This window comes from Eubalaena glacialis, chromosome 19, assembly GCF_028564815.1.
Source record: "Eubalaena glacialis isolate mEubGla1 chromosome 19, mEubGla1.1.hap2.+ XY, whole genome shotgun sequence".
Taxonomy (NCBI): domain Eukaryota; kingdom Metazoa; phylum Chordata; class Mammalia; order Artiodactyla; family Balaenidae; genus Eubalaena; species Eubalaena glacialis.
In genome coordinates, this window is record NC_083734.1 from 9,362,335 (window position 1) to 9,375,182 (window position 12,848).

Below are 12,848 nucleotides of genomic sequence, written 5' to 3' on the forward strand. Positions count from 1 at the left end.
TTCACCCACAATCTGAGTTGATGGTACCCCTCTCTCCTTTTTACACTATTTAAAAACAATGACACATTCATTCCAAGTGCCTTAACTCGTATAAAATTAGTCAACCATTCTCCTCTCAAAGAAATCTAATAATGATCTCTCTGAAAAGAGGTAAAATAGTGAAACCGTTGCCTTAAAAACCTCAATCTTGGTGGGGGAAACTCCGGGTTCCTAGGCTGAATGCAGCCCAGGGTAAGCACAAAGAAGGTGACTGACAAGAGTTCAAATTCCCTATACCTCACCTTCCCCAAATCTACCCCACTGCCCAGACACAGGAACACCCCAAGCATCTGGCTTAGGAATGTGAGGAAGAGCAGCAAAAAGGGGTTAATCTTTCACTCCTGAATATTCCTTGTTAGAAGGGAATTTTTAAAAACTAAACTCCAAAACTAAAGGGACTACGAACCATAATGAAATAAATGTGTATTTCATACAAATATAATTTTAAAGTGCCACAGAATGAGGCACTCTGTCAAAACAAATAATCAGGCAGCTTTTGAAAATTATAGGAACTACAACGTAATATTATAGCTAGGAACATTATAGCTAAAAAACTGACAGCTACAGTTTCCAAGTGAACTCCTGAACTCTAAACCACCTTTCCCTTGGTTCCACGAAAGCAAAGAGTTTTTGTCAAAAATTCACTTTAGGCCTTTTTACATTTTTATGTTGCCTGCTGCTCTTAAGCTCCACCTAAAAGAATGTATTTCTCATTTTAATAAAACCCAGCAAATGAGACACCAGCTTTTAGTGCCACAATTACCTTTAATGCTTCCACTTCATACTTCAGTCTTTGGTTATCAGCTTGCAAGTCTCTATTTCTTTGTTCAGCCTGTACTAACTGTGCCTCCAATTCTGCTTCTAATTCTCTGCTTCCTTCCTGGAATTCAACTAGCTCATCCCGAGCTTCCTGGAAGCTAATCAGAAACAAAGCGGGAAAGATCAGTTATAGTAGGAAGCATAAGGATCATCCTGAAGATGATTATGTATCAATTCAATAATTTTTGCCTCAATGTTATGCTACCATAAAATATACTAAACAATAAAGGCCATCTATTTTGCATCTCTTACTCTATATTCAGGGTTCAATGAAAATAAGTTATAAGCCTCAAAAGGATTCATTTTTTATACACTCACCCCTCTTTCTTATTTAACATATTGATAAAGAAGCACATATTACTATCCACAAATTAGTTTAACATTTAGATTTGTTTTTTCAATATAATTGGTTTCCTCTGTAATTCTATTATTTAATTTTATGCGTTTAAAAATGTTATTCTGAGAAGGGGTCCATAGGCTTTCCCCAGCCTATGAAGGCACCTATGGCACAAAAAGACTAAGAACCCCTGCCATAGACGCACACTTTCCATACCCACTAGCACAGTACAGTAACTGGCTTCAGCAATAACAGTGAAATAGCAATAAAAGGTTTGACAGGACTTCCCTGGTGCCGCAGTGGTTAAGAATCTGCCTGCCAATGCAGGGGACAAGGGTTCAAGACCTGGTCCAGGAAGATCCCACATGCCGCGGAGCAACGAAGCCCATGTGCCACAACTACTGAGCCTGCACTCTAGAGCCCACGAGCCACAACTACTGAAGCCCACGAGCCACAACTACGGAAGACCGCGAGCCTAGAGCCTGTGCTCCGCAACAAGACAAGCCACCACAATGAGAAGCCCGCGCACAGCAATGAAGACCCAATGCAGCCCCCAAAAAAAAAAGGTTTGATAAGTCTTACTAAACTGTTAACCAAAGTTGGAAGATGTATACATATTTTAGAAAGGTTTCATTTTAAAAAGAAACTTAAGATAAGTTTTGGTACTTAAAAGGTTATCTACAAGTTTTCCCAACTAATTGAAATGATTGAGATTTTATAAAATGCTCCATATACCCCTGAAGCTCTTGTCCCTCCCTCAAAGCTTTGCTGGCTCCAGACACTGATAACACCTGCCTGAAGAAAGTCTACCCTATGAAGCCCTAGGGAGCTTATCAGAATCTCCAAAAGACCAAAATGATGAGGCAGAATCTGTACACCGAGCAGGCCAAAGATGGCCAAGAGCAGTAACAGGCTTTATAAAAGGAGGTAAACTACCAGGAGAAATCACAAATGACAGTTTTCTTACTATTTTAATAATTCGAGTAATGTAAGGATTTATGTCATTTTTATATTGTTTAAATACAAGCAATGCTATGACTATTTCTAGAAATCCAATCCTATATCAGAAACTCTAAATTTAGCTTTGTTAAAAAAAAAAAAAAAAAAAAGGCACAAACTAGAGATCATGTATTCCAAAGCCCTCTCCTATTTTTAGGATGCTTTTCAACATTACCTTTGTTTATACTTCAAGGAAAGTTCCTTCCAATAAGCAGTTTCCTCCTTTAAACTTGAAAAATCTGGTATATCTTCACCATCCATGATCAAGAAAGCCTGTGAAATATTAAAGACGAAAATAAATTAATAGAGAACACAGGAATCTTAGTAAAAGTATAAAGCCTGGGACAACACTAAATCTGCAGCATTTTGGAGGGAGTCAAACATGAAAGATTCTAAGGGCAGTTAACTCTTTATTACAATAAACTCAGGCACATAAATCACTTCACTGCCCCACTCACAGGGACCACCAGCACTGTGGACGGGGTCAGCAGAGGAGACGAACAAAGTCACAAAAGCCACGTGAAGCGCTTCTGGTGGCGGCACTAGGTTCTGGGGAGTTGACCCCACAGAATCATCCTGCAGCTGATTCACAGCGAACTGATCTTCTGGGAATCAGGTGACAGAAAACAAGCTTACTGTCAGAGTTGCTACTGCTGCGTGCCCTTCTCTGTTGTACAATTGCTTCAAAACACCTGCTTGAAACATTTTATGCCAGGTAGCCTTTCGAGGAGATCAGGGACCACATTCCCAATAGTTTACTATCATTACATTTCTAAACATTTCCTGTTAATTACCTTTTAAGTCCCAAGCTTCCTCCATAAGTCCACTGATTCTCCAACTTCAATGTTCTTTCACCTCGGTTCTTCTCCCAAGGCTTTCAGAGTGGGTTAAAAAATATCTATTTAGTTAACCTTGCATTTAGACTGACTACCTAAAATTTCCAGTTGACTGTTAGGCCCAATGGAATACCAAAGACGTTGGGCTTGTCCTAGATTCACGCCTAAGTGTTTCAGTCTTACCTCCTACAACCCTCTCCCCAAGCAACCGACTTTATATTCCAGCAATACTGTTGAAAATTGTCCTAACGCACCATTCTGCTTCAGGTCTGGATCTTTTCCCTATCTGGAATGGCTCTCCTTCCTTGTGCATTTAGAAAGCTCCTATTTATCCTTTAAAACCTAGCTGTCATCTTTTCCAGAAATCATTTCCTGTCCTCACCCAGACAGCACTAAAATCTCCCAAACTCTTGGCCCCCATGAATATGCTTTCATGCATATATTTACCACATAATAATGCATTTGCTTACACCTCCCCCTATTAGGCTGTGTATCATTCTTACAGATTTCAACCCCAGAACACTGCCTGCACAATAGCAGATATTCAATAATATTTATTAAATTAAACCAAAATTGATTCAACCTAATCCATACTGGGTAGCAAGAATTCAAGGCCAGCTTTAAAAGTAAATTAATAGGGACTTCTCTGGTGGCGCAGTGGTTAAGAATCCGCCTGCCAATGCAGGGGACACGGGTTCGAGCCCTGGTCCGGGAAGATCCCACATGCCGCGGAGCAACGAAGCCCGTGTGCCACAACTACTGAGCCTGTGCTCTAGAGCCCACGAGCCACAACTACTGAGCCCGCGCACGCCGCAACTACTGAAGCCTGTGCACCTAGAGCCCGTGCTCTGCAACAAGAGAAGCCATCTCACCGCATCGAAGAGTAGCCCCCTTTCGCCGCAACTAGAGAAAGCCCGCACACAGCAATGAAGACCCAAAGCAGCCAAAAATAAATTTTAAAAGTAAATTAAAACTTGAAGTTGTAGAGAATACGGAATTCATCCAGCAGGACCCACTACTCACGAATGTTTAGAAAAGACATGGACAAGAACAAATACAGAACTTCAACTTGAGGGTGGGTATACCAAAGAGACACAAGAATGGCTTCTAGTTGAATAAAATTAAAATGTAACTATCAATATATACATTTAGTGTAATGCTTCTGCGGCCTACTGTGACTTCTTCTGGTTTTAGTCAAGTCTTTCCTGACCACATCGTCTATTATTACTTTTGGCATATTAGTCAACCTTCTAATTAACTTAAATTACCAATCAGCCTAAGAGTTCTCTGAAAAGAGATGGGTCCTTGACATACTTGGCGTCTCCTCCTGGCACTAAGCACAGCACTTTGCTCAGAGAAAGTACATAGTGCTTACAGACGTTTACTGAGCACCTACAAAGTGTCAGACATTGTTAAGTGCTGGATAAACATTTAGTGGACCAAATGCACCCTCCTCTAATCTTATTACCCCTACACTGGCACGCTTTTGTCTGTTTTTCTACTCTTGACGATACCGTTATAGCATGACAGCATACTAAAATGTAAAACCCACAGAGTTAGGAGTCCTGCTGAGACTGGGTTCTAGGGTTCCCACTCTGCCATTAAATTCCTTAATGGCAATTAAGCAATCTGCTTAATCTCTTAAAGTCTCAGTTTTTTCATTTAATAAGGGTTTGGACTATATAGCTGACTTGTTTCTTCAATATGTATACTGTTTAGTAAATAATACTGATTAATTTTATAATCCTATCCCTTCATCAAAGTTCCCAATTCCTACTCAATTTCCCCAGATGTAGGGATAATCTTATTTATAACTGTAATTTAATTTGTAGTAAGGTGTGAATGAAGATGAGGCTAATCCAGTAGCAAGAGGTTTATTTGTATCTCAGAAGAGTATCCAGAGCAGTTAAGGGCATCACCACGTGGTATCAAAAACCCCTCAGACTCATTGTCTAAGTCTCCTTGACAACCCAGATGAAGATATAATTACAGGACACATGAGAGAAGCGCCTCAGGGTGAGGCAACAATCATTGTGTCCCTTGAATGCTCTACATAAGGTCTTTTCCCAACATGCAAAAAAAAAAAAAAGTTAATTACATTTGAAATCTATGAATCCAGCCCTAAAGAAGCTCCTGGGTGCTGGTCCTCAAATCTGGAGAGACACATTTGCCACTGGAACACTGGCAACCATGTATCAATGTGCAGCTCAAATATTCAGTTTCTCATACACCATCAATAAATTACGGTTTTGCAAAATGTTATGAAGATCTAAGGGATACAAGAAGCAAAGTTCTGCTGCTACTTACTCTATTTTAAACAAGAAATATTTGAAGAGCGATGAAAGGCTGTGGCTCTCCAGGTAGTTTCCAAAGGCAGCACCTGTGTCTTACTTATAAATGCCTTCTGCCTCACCAAGAACATGGACCACTGTAGAAATCTGATATTTAAATCTGACTTATAATCTTTTTTTTTCCTATTATTCCCTCTTTGCTTTCAAAGTACTGCTTTCCTTTATTAATATTGAAATTCCCGTTTCAGAAATGGTGTAAGCCAAAAGATGTGTGGGCAGTTTATTTCTACCTCACAACACACCACCATGTATTAAATCAGGATTATAAAACCTATCATTCTCAGCTAGACAAAATTATCAGTCTGAGGCAGGCCAAGCCACATTCACAGTCACTTATAAAGCTCAGCAGAGGCCCCACATCACAGAATAGGGAGCTGCTGGGACTCACTGGGGACAGCCTTGGCGATAACCGCTGCACACTAGCTACCTAAAATAATCACTGTCCAGCCCTTAATTCTTAAATATAAATGGACAACCAAGAACCACCAGACAAATGAGAAAAGCCAGCAGCATGAGTAAGAAAATCCTAGGACCTACTGAACCTAGAGGAAACGGGTAATTCAGGAAATGAGAGAACCCTTCTCATACAAGCACTCAGGAGGGTTACCTCCCACACATCTCCTGAGACAGCTACGAAAGAGAACAACAAGACCTGGATGGCACAGGCTATAGGAAATAGTGGCTCCAACCCAGGATTGCAAAGAAGGAACATCCCAAGATGAAGCCTAGTCCATCACGCCCTGAGAGTCACTCAGTCCAGATGGATGGCTCCAGGAAAAAGGAGGAATCCCATAACAGACACCATGACTGGGAAGCTGGATAAATCTGAGGTTATGATAAAAGGACATCACTCTTGTGTCAACAAGAAAAAAAAGCAAGTTGGAAACTCCAGAGAAATCAAAACACAGTATAGGGGCTTCCCTGGTGGCGCAGTGGTTGAGAATCTGCCTGCTAATGCAGGAGACACGGGTTCGAGCCCTGGTTTGGGAAGATCCCACATGCCGCGGAGCAACTGGGCCCGTGAGCCACAACTACTGAGCCTGCGCGTCTGGAGCCTGTGCTCCGCAACAAGAGAGGCCGCGACAGTGAGAGGCCCACGCACCGCGATGAAGAGTGGCCCCCGCTTGCTGCAACTAGAGAAAGCCCTCGCACAGAAACGAAGACCCAACACAGCCAAAAATAAATAAATTAATTTAAAAAAAAAAAAAACAGTATATTTGGTCTTAAATTTACCATACATTTAGTGTGTTTGCTCCCTTTAAAGATTCTAGGATTTGGTAAACAAGTCTGTATTCTTTTTTAGGCCCTAATTCTGTAGACTTTGATGATAATACCTCTCAGCCTTGGTCTTCTCAAAGTGAATATTTCTTGTCCTTTTAGATTTATATTCACTTGGCAGCCATCTGGATCCCTTAAATATTTTTGTTGTCTTGCTTTGGAACTTCTCTAGATTACATACATGCCTTTCTGGAGTTGAGTGACTGATGCTACTTCAGCATGTCAACATTTTATTCACAGGTAGGATACTTTTACAGTTTCCAGTACTCCTTCTGTTACTATGCAGTATTTGATGATTCTGGCGATCGGTCCATGGGCCAATGTCCTTATGGAAGTTCATAATGACTACTAGATGCCTCCCTTGGCACCTAACATTTACTTGAATGTATTTGAATGTGGAGCCAACCCTTCTACAAATAGGGTTAGGGTTGTTTTTATCTACAAATGTTATCATTCACATGCCCAGTTTGGAACTTTTCTGTGTGAGGCTCTTTTTCATTGTTGTTGTTGACCCATTTATACAGTATCAGAGGACCTACAGCTGTTATTACTTTGAAGCGTGCTTAGCTAAGTAGTGTTGCCTGAGGAATCTCACTGTTTACACCTCTGGGTGTACTATAAAGAGTCCATTTGTCCCTGTTTTTTGGTTCTTGAATAGGGCCGTATTCTTAATACAACTACCAATTTTTCCATCAGTGTCCCCTGGCGACTCAGGTTTTAAATAGCCTTTCATGTGAAACTTCTTGAGAATCTAGTTCTATTTCTTGTATTTTCCTTGTCCAACTACTTAGCTCAGTGTCAAATAATTCTAGCCAAATTATTTTAATATGTGTTTTTATTTCACACTCACTTCTGTTTTCTTGCTGAATCTTATGTGAATTGAACGTAGCCTACAATTTTTCTAATTAACAGGCTACTTTTACAAGTCACTTATTGTTCTCTCAAACAGTAAGCTACGCCAGAAGCCTTTTACTAAAATGACCATCAGCTTTTCCAAACAAACCAATTAAAAACACTTAAGAGGGTAACAGGTGGTAGGAGCAGCACAGCATAGCAGTTAAGAGCCCAGACCCTGGAGCCAAACTGCCCAGGATGGAATCAGAGTCCTCTACTCACTAGTTGACCTTGGGCAAGTTACTTAACCACTCAGTGACCCACTTCCTCACCTGTAAAATGGGGATAATAATTAAAATAGGGTTGTTATGAAGATTAAGTGTTAACATTTGAAAGTACTTAGTACGGAGTCTGGCACAATAAACGCAGCATAAATTTCATTTTTTTATTTGGTTGCACCGGGTCTTAGTTGCGTCGTTAAATTATTTTTAAAAACTGGGGGGCTTCCCTGGTGGCGCAGTGGTTGAGAATCTGCCTGCCAATGCAGGGGACACAGGTTCGAGCCCTGGTCTGGGAAGATCCCGCATGCCGCGGAGCGGCTAGGCCCGTGAGCCACAACTGCTGAGCCTGCGCGTCTGGAGCCTGTGCTCCGCAACAAGAGAGGCCGCGATAGTGAGAGGCCTGCGCACCGCGATGAAGAGTGGCCCCCGCTTGCCGCGGCTAGAGAAAGCCCTCGCACAGAAACGAAGACCCAACACAGCCACAAATAAAATAATTAATTAATTAATTAATTAATTAAATTTATTAAAAAATTGGGTTGGCCAAAATGTGCCTTTAAAAAAAAAAAACTGGTCATTCAGTTGCAGACCTCTAAAGTATAACCACAAAATAAATGTGCTTCAGAATTTAAAACATACAAATTATTCCTTAAAATTAATCACTTCTGGAAGCTATGTGCATATTTCAGTGATACCACCATTACTGAAAACATTTCTAAAACCTCTTCTGGAATAGCCTTGAAGAACCAGATTAAAAAATAAACAAAAAGCTCTTTCTTTGTGGTCATACCTCATTTCTACTGCCTAATTGGTATTATCCAGCCTTATCACTCTAATTTTATTCACGAGACTTAGCCTTTCCAGAAATTGGATTTTTTACAAATAACAAAAATTTGCTACCACTGCAGATATTCAAAAGACCCTTCTCAGGGGCAGACCTTTATTGTCATAAAGACAATCTGTTCATTTTGCTTCAAGTTACAGCAGGAGGATGTGTTCACTGTGTTATTTGAAACTATGTAACTGGAGATATTAGACTACAGAAAGTTAGTCAATACAGAAAACTATACTGCTACCAAAAAAAAGAAAAAGCTTTAATGACGCATCTATAATCTTCTGAAGTTGAAATGAAAGTAGATAATTATATACTCTTCCCCACTACCCAAATCTTCCCTCAATACCGTGTCCCATACAGAGATGGAGTGTGAACCCCAGAAGTATGACAACTTCTACACGGGGCATTATCATACTCTATGTGACCTTCAGATATCTAGCAACTGACAAATCAACTCATCTGGGTATAAAACTGCCTGTCCCAAATGCTATATTTACAAAGAAACTATTCTTTGTGCAATGCTAAGAAAATCCATTTTATATGATATTGTCTCCTTGTTAATAGTTGTAGCATGGACTAGTGAGACTGGAAGAGTTCTTCTGGAACTCACAATAGATAATAGATACCTTTTCACCAAAATTCTTCTACTCCCAAAGGTGACACGTACAGAATTTTAAACTTTTCAAAGTCAATCATAAATATGGTCTCCCCTTTGGTCCTATCAAACTTCTTTTTCTACCTTATGAAGTGCTCAGAAACTTATGTCAGAAGTAATTTTAAGCTTTAGTAACCAAATTTATCCCAGTATGACTTAAAATGAGAATAAAAATAAGTTTTGGATATGTCACAAAAGCAATCTGAGTTTTTACTGAGGTTTCTACTTAAGTGTTCCTCATCCAATTTCAATTTATTTAATTTAAAAAGCCAAAGCAGAACAAAAAACAACTGCTTCATAAGATTTCTATCTGGACCCAGTCAACTTGCAACCAGGGCTAGCCAAAGGTTTTTTGTTGTTGTTGTTCCTTCTGATCTCTGATTTTAAATAATAACTTTAATAAAGATTCAGAGAAGATATCTTAGCTCCCCTTTATTCTCTTCAACACATGACTTAATGCTGCACTTTACCCGCACCAACTTCATGACTTAGCAAAGCCATTACCCTGTTTCATAAATGGATTAAAAGCAACACAATTTATCAGACAAAATAATTAGCCAGCAACCATGACCAAGTATCAGCGTAGGATTTCTCTTACAACTGAGTAGCAGTTCTTATCCTAGGTAGGTCTACTCAAAAATATTTGAACACATCTGCTACTAGCTTCTGGTATATTTTTGGCAAGTCAAATTTTCTACTTCACTTTCTAGCTGAGAAGGGTATAAAAATCCCACAAAAAGAAACCAGAACTCCAAGCCGGGAGACGTAAGTCCTGGACCAAGCGAAGCCACTCACCGGCAGGTAGAATCCACAGTAGAAATCACTTAAGCCCCCACCCCATCTGGTCTCAATTTCCCCATCCGTCAAATGGCGAGAAGAGACTCAGGCGCAGCCACTACCCAGGTGATGAGGTTCAAAGGAGATAGCGAGAGTGTTCTGAAACGAGTGAAGGCGCTACAGAAATGTAACGAAATTATCAGGAGTGAAAGAACCCTCAATTCATTGGCAAAACGTAAAGAGTTATTTCGTTGCTTACCAACAACAAAAAAAAAGAAAGGCCAGCACAAGCAACCCGAACCCGTTTGGGGACACTTTTCTGAACTCCAAGAGGGGTGATGAGCAGCTCGGGACAGGCAGTCACGGGAATGCCACCGGAGCCCAAGGTGGGCTGCTTCCGCTCTGGCCCCCCGCGGGAGAGAAGCGAGGGGAGTTCAAAATCCAACCCGGCTCCGAACCACCCTCCCAGCTGAAGGGATGGGGGAGGGGCGGTGGAGGAGGAGGGCTGAGCTGCCGCCGCCACCTCCAACGGAGCCGCTCCTTGCGCCACCAGCGCCCGTGCCCACGGTGCCACGTCCCGCCTTCGTCCCCGCCATCCCTCACCCCACCCGCGGACGCGGGCACATCCTAGGGAGACCGCCCGGCTCGCTCCCTTCCAGGCGCCACGGTGGGCCACACCTCGGACCAGGGCGGGAGGAAGCAGTTAGAGCGGTTGGAACAGTTGCCGCCGGACTGGTCGCCCCGGAACCCGGGCCCGGCCCGGCGGGGCCTCGGACACAGCCCCCGGGCTGGCAGGCTCCCCGGGGACAGGCCTCGGCGCCGCCGGCTCGGCCCGGCACCCTCGGGAGCGGCCCCCCACCACAGGCTCACCTCCAATGTGTCAAAAGCGCATGTTCGCCGCCGCTCGACCGACGTCTCCTCTCCGCTGGCCTGGCCAGGCCCGCCCAGCCGCTCAGCTCCGCTCCCCTCCGCAGCCTTGAGCTCCACTCCGCGCACCTCCGCGCCCGGCTCCTCCCCGACACGTCAGAGTCTGCCTGGGTGTCCGAGGCCATTCTGTGACGCACGGGGGCGGGGCTCTGAGCATGCGCGCGAGGGCGGGGCGGCCTGGGCGGGGCTGTGGCGAGAATGGTGTCACGGGGGGCGGGGCCGCGCCGGGCCCGGCGCGCTGACGTCAAGCTGGCGGCGGCCTCCTGCGCCGGTGTTCTGGGCCCCACTGCGTGTCGTTTGCGACCTTCGTGGTTCCCTAAAAGGGCTCTACGTTCGGGAAGGTGGCATCACCGTGGATGACAACCTGCCTCCCGGTTTTCAGCCACCAAGTCCTGCAAGTATCTGTTTCAGTGTTTCCGTTTATGAGAAGAACCTCGGCTCAGATTTCACCTCCGAGTCCACCTCGACCACCCAGTTCAGGCGTATTCTAGCCCCCTCATCACTCCCTCTCACAAAGACCTCTGTTGTTTCTACGGCAGTCCCACTAGCTGAAATTTTATACTACTTCTTGTCTTCCTCCAGTAAAATGTAAGTTCCATGAGAACCGGAGCCTCATTCCTTTTTTATCCCAGCAGCTAGCTTGGTCCCAAGCACAAAGTGGGAGCTCAAATATTTGCTGAATGAATGATTGGACTCGTTGAGGGCACCGAGGGAATATAAATATTTCCACTTGTATATTTTATATATCTAAGCGTATATTTATTCATGTAAATATGCGTGTGTATGTGTTTTCGTTTCCTTGGGCCCCCAACTAATGGAATCCGTTTTATTCATACATATTCCCCCCCAGGAGACTTGGAGAAGGGGGGGCGGGGTGAACTGGCTCAGATAGAGGAGGATGGGCAACTGCTTAGGGAGTGAAAACTTGAAGAAATAGAGCTGTTGTTAAAACAATTTTAGGAACTTTTGCTGTGTAATGTATAACATAATTCTCTCTGATGTCAGTGCTCTTGGGATTGGGTTTGTGAGGTTTCTGGACACAGTGATGTGTAAGGTCTCAAGGTGAGAACAAGGTGAGCCTGGGAGGTCCAGTTATATTTTTGAGGGCATGGACATAAACAGGAGCAGTGCAAGATAGATTCTAAGAGGTGTCCAAATCAATGAAAATCAAAGAAGTAATTAATGGGATTGTGGGAAGGATGGCACCTCAAACTAGACTCTGAAAAGATCATAATAATAATAATAATGAGTAGTTCACTTTTGTTGTGCCATTTGTATGTACTGGCAATTGTGCTAAATGCTTGGTTTGCATAATTTAATTCTCACAATGACCCCATGAGATAGGTGCTGTTATTATTCCCAGCCTACCAAAGAGGAGACCAAGACCCAGTAAGATGAGGTTGCCCAAGGTCACTTAACTAGAAAAAAGAGGACTCGAGGTTCAAACCCACCTAGTCTGGATTATCTAACTCGAGAAACCACACTATTAACCACTACTCTACTGCCACTCAAGAAAGGGGACTATTAATAACGACCACTTATTGGGCTAGAGCCCTGTGCTAAGAGCTTTACGTACATTTCCTCACAAGCAGCTTGTGAGGCTAAAATTATTACATGCATTTTATATATTGGAAAACTGAGGCCCGGGGAGCTGAGGTTTAAACCCAAGCAGGTCTTAGTGCAAGCCCAGTGACCTGGGACATCATGGAAGCCTGTGACCTCATCCACCAGGGCACAGCTTCAGCCAGGAAAGCAGAGCCCCAGAGGTGATGAGCAGGGAGGACTTCCTGTGCATCTGATGCCAAGAAAGAACAGTCCCACCCCAAGAGCAAATAAAGGCTGCAGCTCTGGTCCCTGCCAAGTCCTGGGAAACACACTGAGTC

The 12,848-nt window shown here is 43.1% G+C and overlaps 1 protein-coding gene across 3 annotated transcripts in view; it reads right to left on the bottom strand.

Annotated features, from left to right (window-relative positions):
• Positions 1–11,049, bottom strand: part of NDEL1 (nudE neurodevelopment protein 1 like 1) — a 34,831-nt gene extending 23,782 nt beyond the window's left edge. For 2 of the 3 annotated variants that reach the window (XM_061174616.1, XM_061174617.1), the window contains exons 1-3: positions 2,989–3,045; positions 2,370–2,467; positions 803–956 (exon numbers count right to left, since the gene is read on the bottom strand). In XM_061174616.1, coding sequence (XP_061030599.1) covers positions 803–956; positions 2,370–2,455 — 240 coding nt within the window. In that variant the 5' untranslated portion in view covers positions 2,456–2,467; positions 2,989–3,045. Of the gene's footprint in view, positions 1–802; positions 957–2,369; positions 2,468–2,988; positions 3,046–10,908 lie in introns of those variants that run through there. The other variant, XM_061174618.1, reaches the window with a different exon arrangement.
• Between the last annotated feature and the right edge of the window lie 1,799 nt (positions 11,050–12,848).